Source organism: Garra rufa, chromosome 2 (assembly GCF_049309525.1).
Source record: "Garra rufa chromosome 2, GarRuf1.0, whole genome shotgun sequence".
NCBI classification, from domain to species: domain Eukaryota; kingdom Metazoa; phylum Chordata; class Actinopteri; order Cypriniformes; family Cyprinidae; genus Garra; species Garra rufa.
In genome coordinates, this window is record NC_133362.1 from 33,916,185 (window position 1) to 33,936,363 (window position 20,179).

Here is a 20,179-nt window from a genome sequence, read left to right on the forward strand (position 1 = left end):
TGAAACAAAAGCTGATCCGTGCAAGAAGCAAGGTCACAACTGTCTCTCATTGTCTCCTCCTACTGAGCTCTTGATTGGGTAAAAAAAAAAAAAAATATATATATCCACTGCTAGGATACATGGAAGCTCTCTAGCTTTCAGAAACAGATCCATATCCCACTCATCAGCCAATCAATGCCAGTTCTGTGGAATACAAAAAGATAATCAATGACAGTGGGTTCAAGAGGTGGACATGGGACAGATGCACTCAGAGGTGGTCTCCAAACCCTACGTCTACATTTACTGCTGCCCTTTTTTGGCCCACGTATACTCTTTTTAGCTTGTTTTCTTAAACACCTAGCCAGAACTGCAAATCTCCCTGGAAAAATCACATCCACAAAGGGTCTAGACACAGTCCAATCAGAGAACAGTGTAAATCAAATAAAAATAAAAAAAGAGACAGACAAGAGACAGAACTCAGTTTGGCAGATATCGAACAGGAAATCAAAAAGATCTAAAAACACACAAACATCATAAACACAACTGGCTCTCCAGATTCCAGCATTCATTTCCCAATCGGTCTCATTGGCTTGTGCGGCAATTTTCAGATTGGATTTGTCAGAATTAAACAAGGAATTTAGAGTTTTGTCAATCACGGCCGTCAATCGTGCAATCGGCAGAGCTGGAAGCTGTTTTACCAGTTGACGCAGGTGTCATAAAGTAGGACCTAAGCTCTTCCGCTGTGTGTGAGACTGCGTGACAGAGGGAGAGCAGGAGGAAATGGGGTGGAGGGTCAGGGATGAGACAGGGATGAGAGGAAGGGATGGTAAAAGTGGGTTCTGTATGATGCCTGTGATACTTGTCTGTTTCTTTCTGTGCTTTCTGAGTGTTTTGTTTGTCTATTCCTGTGCCTGTGAGAAGCGGAAATGAGAAGAGAGGGATTAGCGTTCAGTGCCTGTTCTCCATCAGCCTCCTTCCGTTCAGCCAAGAGTTTCTCTGCCAGCTGCTCCTTGAGTCCACGGGACAGGCCCTCCCACTCTGAGCGGGTAGGAAGACAATGCCAAACATCCGGGAGAAATAAAACCACTGTCTCCACATGTGCGGGGACTGTCCGCCCTTTGTGAGTCTCCTCAGGGCGGTGATAGCGTATCTCTGCAAAACGATACCTGTCGCAAAGGAAGAAGCGCGTTGGAAAGAAACATTCTGTGAGACATCACCCATTTCCCCCAACACACACGTGTACACACACACACACACAAAGCTCTGATCCCCTCGACCCCCTGAATGAGACGCGTATGAGAAAATACAGTCTGCGAGGGGGTTTCTCAGGATGAACGGCAGCCACGCATCAGGGAGGTCGACAGACAATATCGACAGCTAAACAAAAACGACGAAGAGCCCTCCCCCCTGCGCCCGTCAATCTGAACCGGTTGCTCGTGAAAGATAGCTTACGAACCCCCGGGGGTGTGAGAGAAGGACAGATTCAGACACAGTGAAAGCAAGTTAAATATGTAAGATATTTAACACAAGGCAAAGGTCAGAGAGAACAGAAAGTAACGATGACGGTGGCGGCGACTCCTCTGGCTCTGCTCTCGGAGCAAAAGAATCAATGCATTCACCACACAGATATAGAGGCAGGACTGCCACACACATTAGCGTACACATTGCAAAACAAAATTTGAGAAATCAAAATTATGAACACAAAAGCATCGAACATGTCAGGAGATACATTGCTGTGTCAAAACCATGCAGCGGGACACAGACTTTTAGATGTTGTTTGCCTGTCTGCCTTTTTTTTTTAATTAAATAGTAAAAGATGCACACATGGAGATTACAAAGAGATGCGTCGGGACAAACCGAGAAAAGGAGCTGTACTTACCACTGTGTACATAAACTCAGATCAATGCCTGTCAGAGCCTTACAACAACGTATGGCTGTCTTTATTAGGACCGAGGCATCGTTTTCCGGGTCAGCCCCATCCAAAGTAGGAGACCAGTGACCCCCGATGGCCATGGCCTCATCCTTGCCCCGCATCCCCACCAGGAACTGAAAACAGAGGAGTTCAAATGGGTTACGAGATGCTGTGAAGCTGCGCAGCGCTCTGACGGAGGCGGACACAGGGAGAGACAACATCAGATGAGCTTATTCCACACAGCAAAGCATTCAGCAATGGAACAGGACAGAGACACATCACAGTCAGCTCCCTTCACACCGACAGAAACACCCCACATTAAAAACAGGAGTGGACAAACATCTTTCAGTGTCCGGGGGACAACTAGTATCACTGTACATAATATCTAATAGATTGTAATGGCAGGGTCCTTAAAGTTAAATCCCATTCAACATTTGAAATGCAAATGCAAATTGCAAATGTACTAATATTTCAGTCAGAGCTAAATTAAGGCAAATAGTTGGTAAATTATGGGAAACACTATCATTTGAAAATACTATGCAGCAAGAATGACAGTAAAGACATTTATAATGTTCCAAATGACTTCTATTTCAAATAAAAGCTGTTTTTTTTTCAAACTTCTGTTTCAAATAATCCTAAAAAATCTACACACACACACACACATATATATATATATATATATATATATATATATATATATATTAAGCAGCATAGCTGCTATTATTGATAATACATTTATAATACATTGATAATAATAAGAAATGTTTGTGAGCATAACACTAGCATATTAGAATGATTTCTGATGGATCATGTGACACTGAAGACTAGAGAAATGGCTGCTGAAAAAACAGTTTTGCCAACACAGGAATAAAATACATGTTTAAATTAGGGCTGTCAGTTTAACGCTTTAACTTAATTGGTTATAAAAAAAACTTTTAACACAGTTAATGCACTGGCCCCCGCCCCCAGACCTGTACGTCATCTTATATTTCATACAGTTGACTAATATGATGCAGGGTAAGAACTCCATAAATTCAGTTATGCTCCTAAAATTCAAGATTTGGGGGTAAAAATGTCCCTGTATGAGTTTTTGCCTTATATTTATATCATATGATAAGGGATATCACATGAGCAGCAAGAGCAATAGGCCTATCACATGAGTGCTGATTTGTCACGAATATCACAAGTTTAGTTTATTCAACAGTTCAGTAAAAAAAAAAGAAGTCAATATTGTGTTATATGTTAACTGTGTATCGGTTTTGCTCAATTTTTTGAGAAAATATTACCTTTAAAGCCACTGCAGAACTGATATAGGTCTGTGAGCAACACATAGTTGTTTAGTTTCTGAATGAATCCGCATTTTGAACCAATCCAATTATTCAATAGCCTATTCATAAACTGAGCCATTTACATTATTTCTAATGTGACGAGTCGGCTGCCTCCCCCCTAATTATCATCACCACCCCGTCCCTTATTCGCCACCCTTCTCCAGGCTCCCAACGGGAGTGGGTGTGAAAGGGGCGAGAGAGGGGCGAGAAATCATCTCGGGCTGGCGGCGTGTGATGAGGAACACAGGAAGGAAATGAAGCCTCATCACACGCCGCCAGCCCGAGACGATTACTCGCCCCTCTCTCCCCTACACACCCACTCCCGTTGGGAGCCTGGAGAAGGGCGGCGAATAAGGGACGGGGTGGTGATGATAATTAGGGGGGAGGCAGCCGACTCGTCACACTGAATAAATTAACAGTTTGAACGAATCGAATGAATTATAAAGACATTTACCGCCACCTACTGGCAGTTTTAGTTTCTTATTGAGAAAAACAAAAACAAAAAGAAGACTGTTGGTAACTAAGCTGTTTTGTACTTTCATTGTATGAACAAAAAATACTGAGATATTTCTCATATTATCTGCTTTTATGTTCCATAGTTTATGTTAGAGCGCTCTAGCCTAAATGTTTGTGTGTAATAAATTTTGTTGAATCAAATAAAATATTTTTTTCTAAAGCTACTATTTGTAACGTCTGCTTTCTCATTTAACACAATAATGGCTTTAAATAATCTTTTGTGGGTAATTTCACAGCCAATTTTATTTTGTGATCAATTCGATTAATCAACACATTTTTATTCATTAGATTAAAAAGTTTAAATGACTGACAGCCCTTTTAAATATATTACAATAGAATGCAGTTAATTTAAATGTGTTTAAATGTGTATTTCACAATATTACTGTTTTTTAACATTAACATTTAACGTAAAAAAATAGCTTTGGTAATCATAAGAGACTACTTTTCAAAAATATCTTACCAACCCCATACATCTGAATGCTAGCGTTTTTATAATGTTTTGACAGTTAAAAACTTTAAAGAACATGTAAGTACTTCATATAATTTTCATTGTCTCATTCATTATTTATAATTAATTAGCTATATAAATATAATTAATTAATTATAATAATTTAAAATTGGTTAAAGGAGTGTGTTGAAACTAGTTACTGAAAACAAGGACTGAAAATGATCATGCGTCATCATGGTCGGAATAAACTGAATGTGTTAGACCATAATACCATAATATGTTATGTCTTTCTTTTTCAGTTCCCAGGAAAACAGGAAGCTTTACTGCTAGCAAAAAGGGAAGAGATGTCTTGTCAACTTGTATGTACTAGCAGGCCAATGTGCAGACATACTTTCACTTCTCTTTTGTTAAGCACTCTGAAATGCTTTATTTGCAAAGAAACATCCTACACTGTAAATTATTACATTATATGTTTCATCATTCTCGCCCTGCTTCAAATGATGGGAAATAAAAATGTCGCTCTTTAACTGTTTAAATGAATAACTTGAAATTTGAGTATCATTTTTGCAAAATGCCAGAAGCTAGATTACATTATCTGGTACAGATACAAACATAAAACACCCAAAATACTTAATTTGCATTATGTAATGCAAAATACGTTTTACTTTGAATTAAATGTTATAACGTTAGGATTCATCTCAAAACTGGTTGGATTGGTTTAGTTTAGTTCAGTTCAGTTCAAGGCATAGAACTATTTCGTTTTGAATGGCCTATGAAGAAATGAATGGGACAAACTTCAAAAACCAGACCCACAAAAGCTGTAACTTTTGTTCTATAAGCTTGCTGTTCAATAGTTTACTGGATTACAATAGACCCTTTTAACTTTCACAGAGTTCTCATGAAACCATTTTTTGCATCCCATTTGATCATAATAACGAAAGATATAATTCACAATAGCGTATTGAGAGTTTGATTACACTGATCAGACGAGAAATTGTGTTAGAAACACTTACAAAGCAGTGTTAACTTGTTTTCTGAAATGTAATAAGATAGTTTAACACGAAGTATAGTCTTAGAATTGTATATTACATAAAAAAAATGTAAATATGAAAAATATATATATTTACAATGTTATTAACTGCGGAGCTGCAAATCATCAGACTCTTTGAAAAGGGTTCATAGCAATAAAATCTATCCCCGACACTGTAATGTTGTCCACCCCTGTTAAATACTACAGCGTAAGTGCAAAACAACTGTCGTAAAATAGCACATAGGTTAGTGATTACGTAACATAAGCTGATTATACAAATCCGTCAGTTTGTTGCAGTTAGAAGTGTAATTCAGAGAGCTGTACCTTGATGAGGCGGGCAGGGTGCTGGAAGGAGTCTCTCAGCTCTGCTGGATCTTCTGCCAGAGCACAGGACTTATGATACAGCTCATCTAGACTAGGGTTGGCCAGCAGCATTACCTATAACAATCATCAGTATTAACCATGACTGTCAAAAACCACTCTGGTAAAAAGCATTATTCTGAAAAAGACAAAAGGAGAAGACTATCACTAGGGGCGTTACCTTTGCGCTGTAAGTGTGATTGGCATCAGGTGGGTCCAGCACAGCAGTGTTCTTCACCAGAGAGTCCACCTCTTTATGCATGATGTGGAAGTTACAGTAGTTTCCAAAGGCGAAAGGTCGTGTTAAGGGAAAGGCATCTACCCAGGTAAACACAGCATCAAAGAAGTCACTGGGGATGTAGAGGCTCTGATACCTCCGCCGCAACTCCATCATGTCACAGTTGTAACTGATGAGAGCAGACATAGACAGTCATATAACAAATACAGACTAAACATACATGTTAACAACACTGAAAAATTGGCATCATAGTCAAGTTGCCAACTTTTAAATGCATGTTTAGAGATCTCTGTGTGCCTTTTGATTCTGATGAGCTCTTAACGCAAGTTTAGTGTCAGTGAAGGTCGTATTTAATTGCTTTGTCATTTTGTCAGATTCTAGAAGCTAGTGTTACTTAAAGTTGTCATGAAATGGAAGTTGTATTTCAAAATATTTCGACTGTATTGACAAAATATTTTGACTGTACTGATGAAATATTTCGACTGTATTGACAAAATATTTTGACTGTACTGATGAAATATTTCGACTGTATTGACAAAATATTTTACAATATTTCGACTGTATTGCCGAAATATTTCGACTGTATTGACAAAATATTTTACAATATTTCGACTGTATTGCCGAAATATTTCGACTGTATTGACAAAATATTTTACAATATTTTGACTGTATTGACAAAATATTTTACAATATTTTGACTGTATTGACAAAATATTTTACAATATTTTGACTGTATTGGCAAAATATTTTACAATATTTCGACTGTATTGGCGAAATATTTCGACTGTATTGACAAAATATTTTACAATATTTCGACTGTATTGACGAAATATTTCGACTGTATTGACAAAATATTTTACAATATTTCGACTGTATTGACAAAATATTTTACAATATTTCGACTGTATTGACAAAATATTTCGACTGTATTGACAAAATATTTTACAATATTTCGACTGTATTGACGAAATATTTCGACTGTATTGGCAAAATATTTTACAATATTTCGACTGTATTGACGAAATATTTCGACTGTATTGACAAAATATTTTACAATATTTAGACTGTATTGACGAAATATTTCGACTGTATTGACAAAATATTTTACAATATTTAGACTGTATTGACGAAATATTTCGACTGTATTGACGAAATATTTTACAATATTTCGACTGTATTGACTAAATATTTCGACTGTATTGGCAAAATATTTTACAATATTTCGACTGTATTGACGAAATATTTCGACTGTATTGACAAAATATTTTACAATATTTCGACTGTATTGACGAAATATTTCGACTGTATTGACAAAATATTTTACAATATTTCGACTATTGACAAAATATTTTACAATATTTCGACTGTATTGACGAAATATTTCGACTGTATTGACAAAATATTTTACAATATTTCGACTATTGACAAAATATTTCGACTGTATTGACAAAATATTTTACAATATTTCGACTGTATTGACAAAATATTTTACAATATTTCGACTGTATTGACGAAATATTTCGACTGTATTGACAAAATATTTTACAATATTTCGACTATTGACAAAATATTTCGACTGTATTGACAAAATATTTTACAATATTTCGACTGTATTGACAAAATATTTTACAATATTTCGACTGTATTGACAAAATATTTTACAATATTTCGACTGTATTGACGAAATATTTCGACTGTATTGACAAAATATTTTACAATATTTCGACTATTGACAAAATATTTCGACTGTATTGACAAAATATTTTACAATATTTCGACTGTATTAACAAAATATTTCGACTGTATTGACAAAATATTTTACAATATTTTGACTGTATTGACAAACTGAACTGACAAAATATTTAGACTATTGACAAAATATTTTGACTGTTGATGAAATATTTAAAATTTTTCGACTGTATTGGCTAAATATTTCACAATATTTCGACTGTATTGACAAAATATTTCGACTGTACTGACAAAATATTTCGACTGTATTGGCAAAATATTTTACAATATTTCGACTGTATTGACGAAATATTTCGACTGTATTGACAAAATATTTTACAATATTTCGACTGTATTAACAAAATATTTCGACTGTATTGACAAAATATTTTACAATATTTTGACTGTATTGACAAACTGAACTGACAAAATATTTAGACTATTGACAAAATATTGTGACTGTGTTGATGAAATATTTAAAATTTTTCGACTGTATTGGCTAAATATTTCTACTGTATTGATGGAATATTGACTGTGTTGATGAAATATTTAAAAATATTTAGACTGTGTTGAAGAAATATTTAAAAATATTTTGACTGTTTTGACGAAATATTTTGACTAAATTGACAAAATATTTTGACTCTATTGACTTTATTCTGATAATCATGGATTTTATATATTTTTTAAAATATATTATATAGTATATAAATATACTGCATTGCTGTTAAATTATTACCAGAGAAACACAACTCTAGGCCAACACACTTTCATTCCTCCATGTCATGGCAGTAAATGCTTAGAAAAAAACATTCTGTCTAATTTGCAACAAGACATCTCAAGATTCTTCTTTTACAAACAATTAACTTACCCATCGAGAGAGAATTTGGAGAACTGCACAGTATATCTTGGGACCACTCTGCGTGGCCGTCTCGGAGAACGCTCTCTGCGAGGAGATCGGTCTCTAGAACGCTTCCGTGTGGGTGTACGCTCTCTTGATCTCCTCCGCTCTCTATCTCGTTCCCGACTAAACAAACACAAGCAAATTAAAATCCAAAAGTACTTCACAGAACAAGCTACTGAAGCAATTCTACTCGATCGCCCCTGAGAAAGTCAAGTGTATGCATGAGCACTTACCTGCGGTCATCCTTCCTCAGGATGAGTTCTGGTCGGTCGTTGCGGCTGGGAAACCGGGGTGAAGGGTCCACACGCCTTACTTGTTGCGGCTGAGGCATCATCCGCACGGGGGGCTGCAGTAAACCCCCTGAGAACACAGAGTCTACACATGACAGAGAAAGAGATGCGTGATCAGATTTGATTTATGTTTAAATGAGACTATGAATGGTGGAGTTAACTGATGTACCTTTAGGTGGAGGCTGGGGAAGCAGGGGCTGTGGGGGGTTCTGCAGCAGTGGGGCCAGAGAAGCAGCTGAGAGCTGGGCCTGCAGAAGAGATGGAGGAGGTCCCTGGGCCGGGACACTGAACGTAGTGGGAGGGGGTAGTGACTGCAGCATGGTGGGTTTCATCATGTTTGGGCCTGGTGGCTGGCTCTGAAAAAGAAGAGATGGAACAACAGAGTTGGGTTTGCTAGTATGTACAACCACCAATTTCATAGTGCACAAACAGAATTTTCATGAAATAGTGCTTGAGGCTTGAGCTGGTTTATATTTTACAATTAAACCATACATTAATCCAACATGGATGATGCCTGATAAACATCTCATAATTAACTAATGTTTTCAACCTGAGATGTCTGAAAAGCCCTTTCCCTCACAAATTAAAGATAGTAAATTTCAAGTAAACTTGGAAATTACTTAAATGTATACTACTCAAAAGAAATTAATTCTTATTTTTAGCAAGAATTAATTAAATTGGTCAAAAATTACATTTATACTGTTTTTAAAAAATCTATTCTTCTAACAGAATTTATTTGAACTTTTTATTCATCAGAGAATTATGAAAATTTAGCTTTTCCCATCACAGGAATAAATTACATTTTAAAATATATTAAAATAGAAAAGTTTTTTTTTCTGTGATCAAAGCATTTTCAGCATCATTACTCCAGTCTTTAGTGTCACATGGTCCTTCAGAAATCATTCTAATATGCTGATTTGCTGTTCAAGCATGATTATTATCATCAATATTTTATTTATTTTAAATTTACATTTTTTTTAGGATTCTTTAATGAATAGAAAGATCCAAAAATTTATCTGAAATAAAAACCTTTGCTTATACCATAACATACCATTTAATATTATATTATACACTATACCATTCAAAAGCTTGGAGTCAAGTTTTTTGTGGGGAATTATAGAACTTAATACTTTTATTTAGCAAGGATGCTTTAAATTGATCAAAAGTGATAAATACATTTATGTTACAAGAGATATTTTTCTGATATTTTTCTAAATGTTCTTCTTCTGAACTTTCTATTCATCAAAAAAAAAACTGAAATAATTATACTCTGCTGTTTTCAACATAATAATAATAAATAAATGTTTTTGAGCAGCAAATCAGAATATTAGAATGATTTGTGAAGGATAATGTGAAAAATTCAGCTTTGAAATCACAGAAAAAAAATTACATTTTAAAATATATTCAAATAGAAAAACATTATTTTAAACATTATGGTACTGTATATATATTTAAACATGAAAATATACCAAATACACAACAAAAATTATATATTCAATTATCGCCTAGCTCTACTTCAGACATCAAGTCAACACCTATCAAAAGAAAACACATACGCATTACTGCACATTGATTCAAAACATCAAAGTGATTATGACAGCTTTAAACTAGGGGCTATTAAAAAAGTTATTTAAAAAACCTTTAAATAAATAACATTAATCCAGCACATAATGTTTAGATAATCGAGGAGGAAAATGTCCCTAAATGAGTAATTAAGGAGCACTAAACCCAGTGAAAAGAAAAGAAACGGTTAGAAATAGCTTGAGACAGAGGAAGGAGAAGCACTGCTATTACCATTTAATGGTTTTGCCCCCTGTTAAAAGACAGAACAGATTTAAGTCTTGCTTTAAGAAAAAAAGCACAAAAGGCACTTTCTTTCAAGAAAAAAAAATGCAAGGCGGCGAGCACTCTAGGCATTTCAAAAAGACAATGTCTCACAAGTATCGTTAGCTACATAAAACAAAACAGACAGCATTTGCTTTATCATCATGCACCTGCTCAGAGTGACATTTGTGTCTACAGTCGTGGCCAAAAGTTTTGAAAATGACACAAATATTAGTTTTCACAAAGTTTGCTGCTCAACTGTTTTAGATCTTTGTTTCAGTTGTTTCTGTGATGTACTGAAATATAATTACAAGCACTTCATACGTTTCAAATGCTTTTATAGACAATTACATGACATTTATGCAAAGAGTCAGTATTTGCAGTGTTGGCATGCTCTCAATCAACTTCTGGGCCAAATCCTGACTGATAGCAACCCATTCTTTCATAATCACTTCTTGGAGTTTGTCAGAATTAGTGGGTTTTTGTTTGTCCACCACCTCTTGAGGATTGACCACAAGTTCTCAATGGGATTAAGATCTGGGGAGTTTCCAGGCCATGGACCCAAAATTTCAACGTTTTGGTCCCCGAGCCACTTAGTTATCACTTTTGCCTTATGGCACGGTGCTCCATCGTGCTGGAAAATGCATTGTTCTTCACCAAACTGTTGTTGGATTGTTGGAAGAAGTTGCTGTTGGAGGGTGTTTTGGTACCATTCTTTATTCATGGCTGTGTTTTTGGGCAAAAAACAAAGTGGCTTCTTTGCTGCCCTTCTTGACACCAGACCATCTTCCAAAAGTCTTGGCCTCACTGTGCGTGCAGATGCGCTCACACCTGCCTGCTGCCATTCCTGAGCAAGCTCTGCACTGGTGGCACTCCGATCCCGCAGCTGAATCCTCTTTAGGAGACGATCCTGGCGCTTGCTGGACTTTCTTGGACGCCCTGAAGCCTTCTTAACAATGCAGTGGAAAGTTTTTTTCGGGATTAAGTTCATTTTCATGGCAAAGGAGGACTATGCAATTCATCTGATCACTCTTCATAACATTCTGGAGTATATGCAAATTGCTATTATAAAAACTTAAGCAGCAACTTTTCCAATTTCCAATATTTATGTAATTCTCAAAACTTTTGGCCACGACTGTAGATGTAAAGAAGAAAAAAAAAATAAGTTTTTGGGTTTTTTTTGTTTATAATTTGGTCAATTAGTGTAATTAGTTCATTTGTAATAAAAAAAAGGTTAACAAATAATTAAATGATTAGTCTGGGTAATTGCAAAAATATGACTACAGCATCCCCCAAACCAAAAAGCTTTAAAAGCACAGCAGGTGCTGATTAGCTAAAGATGGACTCTATGGATTGCTAGAAAAATGCTTAATTACAAATCCAACACGCAAGCTGTGAGCTGTAATACGGGGAAGGGTAAAAAAGCTCCAACAGAGAGACTCATCTTGGGTGGAAGGAAAGAAACCCAAGAAGATGTGACTAAAGCCTGTTTGTGAAACAGGAGATTGGAGGAGCGGATCAAGCAGAAGACAAAGGGGAGGAGGAAGAGGAGATAATGGGGATTTGGGGCGCAGGAGTCAAGTGGCGTGGGTTACATTTTGTCTTGAATCCACCGCAGAGTGTATGTCAGAGTAGCGCTGCATTCCTGCTTCAGAGTAAAAGCTGGACAGCTGTGGGGAAACCTGAGGTAAGGGCTGATGCGGCTGGTGCTACATGGAGATTGAGAACACAGGAATCAAAAGCAGCATCAAGACACACTGTGGAGGCAGAACCATATCAAGCTGTATCTGCCAGGGATCCATTTAGACCACGTAGGTGTCCTTACCGTTTGGTTGGGCAGCTGAGGTAACGTCTGGATGCGCTGGGCATTCCACTTGAAAGGCATGTTCGGATTGTAGACAGCTTCCACCAGAACGCGATCGCCCACTTGGGGTGTTTTCCCCTTAACCGCACTAGAAAAACACAGAACACACCTGGAAGTTACATACCTGAGCTTTAAAGGAGAAGTTCACTTCCAGAACAAAAATTTACAGATAATGTTCTCACCCCCTTGTCATCCAAGATGTACATGTCTTTTTTTATTTGATTTTTAAGGAAAACATTTCAGAATTTTTCTCCATATAGTGGACTTCTATGGTGTCCCGAGTTTTAACTTCCAAAATGCAGTTTAAATGCAGCTTCAAACGACCCCAAATGCGGCTGTAAACAATCCCAGCCGAGGAAGTAGTGTTTTATCTTAGCGAAACAATCGGTTATTAAAAAATAAAAAATTAAAATTATATACTTTTTAACCTCAAATTCTCGTCTTGTCTTGCTCTGTCTGAACAGTTTTTTTTTCGGTTCAGGACGGTTAGTGTATGAAACTTCAAAACTTCAAAATCACCCTACATCGCTGTTTTACCTTTTTTGTAAAGGGTGTTTCATCATCTTTGCATGTTCACTTTGTAAACACTGGGTCGGAACTTCTGTAGTGATGTATGTTGATTTTAAAATTATTTTTTAAGTTGAGGGAGAAAATAAGATGGCAGTTTTTCGACCTACCTAGTAACTGTTTTGAATCAGAGATGCACAGACTACTCACGCATATCACAGAGAGACAAGACGAGCATTTTAAGTCAAAAAGTATATAAATTGTAATTTAAAAAAACAATCGTTTCGGTAGATAAGACGCTTCTTCCTCAACTGGGATCCTATACAGCTGCATTTAATATGCATTTTGGAAGTTTAAACTCAGGGCACCATAGAAGTCCACTATATGAAGAAAAATCCTGAAATGTTTTCCTCAAAAAACAATTTCTTTATGACTGACGAAAGAAAGAAATGAACATCTTGGGTGACAAGGGAGTGAGTATATTATCTGTAAATTTTTGTTCTGGAAGTGAACTTCTCCTTTAAAGCTCTCAACTATAACTGCACATTTACAATATAAGGCACCTAAGCTGGAAGAAGACATCCTCGTCAACAAAGCCGAAAGTATCATGTAGCTTGCTGACAACCCCGGTGAAAACACGCTGCTTTTGGGGTTGGGTCTGCTGCTGATGGCTGGAGCGTGGTGTTGGGTAGGATACGGTTATCTGTGCCGTCTGCTGCGGATTTGACAAGCTCAGGCTGGTGGGCAGAGCAACAGGGGGCTGCAAAATACACACAACATCAATGTTAGAACATAAACTCTTCATATCTGCAAAGGTTAAGGGATCTCTTGCTTCATTTTAAACATTTAAAGGGATAGTTTAGCCAAAAATTTAAATTCTGTCATTAATTGTTTGCCCTCATGTCGTTCCAAACCTGTAAAGACCTGTAAAGACATTGAAAAAGTCCATGTGACATCAGTGGTTCTACCTTATTTTTATGAAGCTACAAGAATACTTTTTGTGCACAAAGAAAACAAAAATATCAACTTTATTCAACAATTTCTTCTTTCACAAAAAGTATTTTTGTAGCTTCTTAATATTACGGCTGAACCACTGATGTCACAAGGACTATTTTAACACAGTCCTTACTACCTTTCTAGGCCTTGAACATTTTAGTTGCATTGTTAACTATGCAGGGTCAGAAAGGTCTCAGATTTCATTAAAAATATCTTTTTTCATGCTCTGAAGATGAACAAAAAGTTTGGGTTTGGAATGAGGGTGAGTAATGACAAAAATTCCATTTCTTGGTGAACTATCCTTTTAAAAAAAAATACATGTGAAATATGTGATACATATGTTGAATTTGGAATCAGTTTACCTGTGATAGCAGGGCTTGTTGGGGTTGTGGAAGCTGTCAGAATGAAAAAATACACATTAACTGTGAGGCAAAAAGTGTTAGAGTGTTAAACACACTGTTTTTACTGTTATTTTAAAGTCTTTTGCTCATAAAGCCTGCATTTATTTGTAATTTAAATGTAATTTATTCCTTGATCAAAGCTAAATTTTTAGCATCATTACGTCAGTCTTCAGTGTCACATGATCCTTCAGAAATCATTCTAATATGCTGATTTGCTGCTCAAGAAATGATTATTATTATTATGATCAATATTTTTTAACAGTTGAGTTTTTTTTTTCAGGATTCTTTGATGAATAGAAAGATCCATAGATGAGCATTTATCTGAAAAAAAAATCTTTTGACTGTAAAAAAATAAATAATTTTGATCAATTCTATGCATTATTGCTGAATAAAAGTATTACATTCCTTAAAAGAAAAAAAATCTTACTGACCCCAGTAGCTTTTTTTAAACCACAATTAAATGAAGGCACTACAGATTCAAAATATATAAACTAAAAATCAATATGTGCTTGAATTCACATTCAGAAGCAACCACATCTACCAAGACTGGAAGTAAGTCTTGACAGTTAAATAATGCAGACAGGCACTCGTTCACTGCAGCACTTGCATTCTTTTAGAGTATCCACTGTGCTGACCGCAGCCCTTTTAGTTCATCTGTCACAATGTATACATTTACGCACCCGACAGGCGCTTTTATCCAAAGAGACTTGCTGTGCATTCAAGCAAATGCAATTTACTAACACATACATTCTCTGGGAATCAAACCCATGACCTTGTGGTACACACAAGAAATCACAACGAACAATGTGGACAACCTTCATGATAAAACTAGGGCTTTGGAAAAGACTAAAAGATGAGGTGTGGATGAGAGGCAGTGCATGTACCTGATGTGGGACATTGTAAAGAGTTTGTTGAGGTGGAGGTTGAGGCGGGGGGGCTTGAGGTGGCTGCTGTTGTTGTTGCTGCTGCTGCTGCTGTTGCTGCTGATACTGCTGCAGGGCTGAATTGATCTGCGACTAAAATAAAACACACCAGTGACTCAAGACTGCTACTGCAGGCTGGGGGAAGGGCTCACATTACAGCACTCCAACACTGAGCACACTAGAAATGCAGATGAGTACAATTCAGATTGAAGGAGGAAGCACTTTATGCATTGCAGTGAGCAGAATGAGATTGGGTTATGTGCAGAGTATACACTGTATAACTAATACTATTTTTGGAAAATAATAGGTACTGTACTAGGGCTGCACAATTACCAATTGCCATATGGCTTAGTGCAATTATCAAATATCAAAGGGTGAAATTTCATAAAATAAATATAAGTACTGCATGTTTGAGAGTGAAGTGTGGTATTGTGAGTAGCATGTTTCACAGGAAATGCCATTTCACACAAACTTGATCTCTAAAGTGCATTTGTGATGCGAAGAAAACAGAACACATGGTGAAATTTTATAATTTTTAGTTTCTGATACCATATGAAAGCTTCAATCCCTTTCCAAAATTGTTTTTATTTTGTCCATAGCTTGGATGTAACAAAAGTTATGGCTATTGTAATTTGGCTGATAGCTATGGAATTCTGAGAAAAATGGGTTTAAAGTGAGACGGGTTTGAATTTCACTTTACAGGTTTAATGAGAGATGTCTGTCAAGTCAGGAGTGCTATACTGCATCATTACACAAACAGATTATGTCTGTTTTCCACTGTTTATCATGGACATAGTCTCTGAACTTTTGATCACCCCTTGTATGTTTAGATAGTGGCAAAATAGTGTACCTTGTAGTTTACATTTAGAAAACCCAGCGCAGCGCAACTGTTCGCACACCTGTCCATATAACAGACTGTCATCGGACTCCTCTTTAGTAACTTCATCATCCGATCCTTCATTTCTGGATGTAAAACCATCCATTATAAAATCGTTTAGGGCACTCCCACCACCAAGATGGAGCAGATTGAACCGAGTAAAATCATTTAAGTGAGCAGCTACAGTACTTTAGACTGTGTTGCTGCACTCCGTCACCTTACGATATTAAAAAAATAAATAAATAAATGCATAAAACTTTGCATGCCGTAGTTTACACAGGACTGGCTGAAAAATTGCCAAGATATTTTCAGAGATGATAAACAAGATGTTATAGAATAATAGTTGAATGAAAACCTAATTTTGACAAAAAAAAAAACATTTTTTTTAGAATTTCCGGAAAATGTCCCACTGTGGCAAACGACGGGTTTTCCCAGGTTGCATCGCATTTATGCGAAATTTGACAACCATCTTCACAGACTTGTAATAAGAAGTGCTTCACAATTTAAGACAAGCAATAAAACAGAGGTTTAACATTTAAAATGAAAAATTACTACAAACAAATATTATTATTGTAATTTTAAAGGATTTGTTCATTTCCAGAATAAAAATTTCCTGATAACTTACTCACTCCGTGTCATTTAAGATGTTCATGTCCTTCTTTTTTCAGTCAAAACCTTGCAGGATTTTCTTTTTTCCCCATATAGTGTACCTCAATAGGGGTTAATGGGTTGAATGTCCAAATTGCAGTTTCAATGCAGCTTCAAAGGGCACTACACAATCCCAGCCGAGGAATAAGTTTCCTATCTATCAAAACAATTAGCCATTTTCAAAAACGGATTAAATTTATTACCTTTTTAACCACAAATGCTCGTCAAATTGCACTAAAAAGGCGGAAATACCGACCCAGTGTTTACAAAGCAATTGTGCAAAGAAAGCCAAATGCCCTTTATAAAAAAGTTAAAACAACCATTATAAAGTTGGAGGAGAAAAGAAGATGGAATTGTTCAGCAATAAAATGACAGATCACATCGCTTTTTCCTCAAAAACCATAATTTCCTTTCTACTGAAGAACAAAAAGACATCTTGGATGACATAGGGGTGAGTAAATTATCCGGAAATTTTTATTCTGGAAGTGAACTACTCCTTTAAGGTTCTAAAATAAAAATGATCATTGTACTGTATATAGTACAAAAATAATAGTCTTTATTATTTTACAGTGAAATGTTACAATAGTAATATATTTAGTTGTTATTTAACTTGTTTATATAATAAACGTAATGTAGTATTGCTAAGAGTCCTGCAAACAAGTACAGAAAACTTGGAATCACATTTTTTATCCCAAATTGTTTTTGGGATAATCGATTTCGCCCAAACGTACAGCCCTTTAATATACTAGTTTCTCTAAATAAATGTGACCCTGGACCACAAAACCAGTCATAAGAGTCAGTTTTTTTAAATTGAGATTTATACATCACCTGAAAGCTGAAGATACAACTATTTGAAAATCTAGAATCTGAGGGTGAAAAAATCTAAATATTGAGAAAATCACCTTTGAAGTTGTATAACAATGTTCTTAACAATGCATATTACTAATCAAAAATTAAGTTTTATATATTTACGATAGGAAATTTACAAAGTATCTTCATGGAACATGATCTTTACTTAATATCCTAATGATTTTTGGCATAAAAGAAAAATCAATTATTTTAACCCATCCAATGTATTTTTCGCTATTGCTATTGTCAGAAATGCTTTGAACAGCAGCAAGCTACTCTGCTGACACATTTTGAAAAACCTTAATTATTGGCAATCCAATAAAAAAATGAGTCACTTGCACTTTACTCTACTCTACGTAGAAATGCTTGTGGTTACTCACTGTGAATTAGGGGTAATTGCATACTATTACACACAATATACCGCAGTAATGATACATCGAGCATGTTGGTATGCTATTCCAAACATAGCCAAAGGCTTTATTGTGCATTTACTCCAGCTGTATTATGGTGATGGATCACAGCCAGGGCCTCACCTGCTGTAACGCAGCAGCGGCGGCTGCTGCGGCCTGTTGCTGGAGTGCTGCAGTCTGCTGCGAGAGCTGATAGTTGGCAGCTGACTGTGTGTTAAGGGAGGCTGCCGCTAAAGCCGACTGCTGAGTGTACATAGGAGACGCTCCCAAGAGGGACGGCTGCTGTACGCCTAAAGCTACGGAAGAAATGTGAGATTGTAAGGACATTGCAAGTGCTGTCAACAACATTTAAATAAAAACAAGCAAACTTTGACCAGTCAATGAAACACAAACAAAAACATCTTGAGCTTTGACCTTCACAATAAGATAAAGCTAGAGATTACAAATGCATGCTCAGACTAGCATTTAGTTATTTGTAATTGAAAGTGAATTCAACGCAGTGCGAATTTATGATGACTTACAGTGTAAACTGTTCAGGTCCAGTGACTGTCCTGAGTGGCCAGGCTGTGAAACCGCCGTTGCGGCAAACTGGGCCGCCCACGGAGGGTTCTTCTGCCCCCCGAACTGGGCCATGGAGACCTGCTCACGTTTTCTGCTGAACCAGGCGGCAGATTATTTCCTGTAGGGATGGTAATTAAACTTAGTAAAACTGCAAGATTGAAGCATTATAAGCATGAAACTGGATGGACAGGAACTAAACAGCACTGGCTGTTTCAGTGGCTGCTCGCCAAGACAGTACTACTGATAATCACATGACGCACATTGTCAGCGGTTTTGATCTTTGTATCTTTAAGGCCACCTACTGCCCAAGACAACAATGAAAAAGCCCATATATTTGACCCTGGACCACAAAACCAATCTTATGTAGCACAGGTATATTTGTAACAATAGCCAACAATGCACTGTGTGGGTCAAAATTATTGATTTTTCTTTTATGACAAAAATCATTAGGATATTAAGTAGAGATCATGTTATTTTGTACATTTCCTACTGTAAATATATCAAAACTTAATCTTTGATTAGTAATATGCATTGCTAAGAACTTCATTTGGACAATTTTAATTTTAAAGGCTATTTTCTCAATATTTTGGTTTTTCAAATAGTTGCATCTCAGACAAATATTGGCTATCCTAACAAACCATACACCAATAGAAGGCTTATTAATTTCACTTTCAGATGTATAAATCTAAATAAATAATTGAAATAGCTGACAGAAAAAAATTTACCTATTTGACTGGTTTTGTGGTCCAGGGTCACATATATAAACTATATGATATTTTGTTTTTTTACTACTGCTGCAAAGATGCTTGTTTTCTTTAACTTTCTGATAACAAAAAGCTATGTTTACAAGATTGTTTGTTAATTCATTTTATTAACTCCACGTCATCTCAAGAGAGTGACTTGAAACACACTCGGACATGCTGCCTAGTTAGGGATCCCTTTAGACTTCAAAACACAGCCTATGCCATCTGTCAGCTCACTAAATTGTAGGCAATATAATTATTGTACTTAACTACTTAAATCCTTCAAACAAACAAACAAAGCCACGACTTTTGTTAAATGTATAGATTTCATTTATAAATGCAGTAGCTTTACAGAAAATATATATCATTTACTATTAATTACGAGCTAATTTTGCAAGATTTTTTACTTAATTTAAAAAATATTCAACTCAAACATGCTCTCTATTTAGGGAGCTCACTAGCTTTTGAAACACAGCCAATGCCATCTGTCAGCTCCAGAACACCAACAGACTGTTTACAACCTCTTCTCTCTTTAAAACTCAGTTTAACTCCAGATCAACAGCGAATACGAAACATTAACTTCCTTTGTCTGAAAACCCAAACAATCACTTTTACCGTGCAATCTTTTATGTGCACTAGCTTAGTTAGCACACCAACGTATTCTCAATGCAGCAAGCTAAGCAGCTAACGCTTACAACAGCAACACAACACTAACGTTAACTAAACCATTTACAACCTTGGATTATCTCTCTCAAGCTCTACGAAGCGTATTAACTTAAACTAACCTGCAGTCTCAGTGCTAGTGTGTAAACCTGAGTTGTGCTGACTGCAGTGTTTTGTTTTTTC

At 36.2% G+C, this 20,179-nt stretch overlaps 1 protein-coding gene across 2 annotated transcripts in view; it reads right to left on the reverse strand.

The window, feature by feature from the left end:
• ccar1 (cell division cycle and apoptosis regulator 1) overlaps window positions 1-20,179 on the reverse strand; it is a 32,326-nt gene that overhangs the window by 11,897 nt on the left and 250 nt on the right. The window contains exons 2-15 of one of the 2 annotated variants that reach the window (XM_073834146.1): window positions 18,551-18,708; window positions 18,153-18,325; window positions 15,207-15,338; window positions 14,284-14,316; window positions 13,489-13,685; window positions 12,380-12,506; window positions 12,150-12,263; window positions 8,900-9,086; window positions 8,674-8,815; window positions 8,408-8,563; window positions 5,755-5,980; window positions 5,538-5,651; window positions 1,859-2,025; window positions 935-1,145 (exon numbers count right to left, since the gene is read on the reverse strand). In XM_073834146.1, coding sequence (XP_073690247.1) covers window positions 935-1,145; window positions 1,859-2,025; window positions 5,538-5,651; window positions 5,755-5,980; window positions 8,408-8,563; window positions 8,674-8,815; window positions 8,900-9,086; window positions 12,150-12,263; window positions 12,380-12,506; window positions 13,489-13,685; window positions 14,284-14,316; window positions 15,207-15,338; window positions 18,153-18,325; window positions 18,551-18,662 — 2,091 coding nt within the window. In that variant the 5' untranslated portion in view covers window positions 18,663-18,708. The remainder of the gene's footprint in view (window positions 1-934; window positions 1,146-1,858; window positions 2,026-5,537; window positions 5,652-5,754; window positions 5,981-8,407; window positions 8,564-8,673; window positions 8,816-8,899; window positions 9,087-12,149; window positions 12,264-12,379; window positions 12,507-13,488; window positions 13,686-14,283; window positions 14,317-15,206; window positions 15,339-18,152; window positions 18,326-18,550; window positions 18,709-20,179) is intronic. The other variant, XM_073834147.1, reaches the window with a different exon arrangement.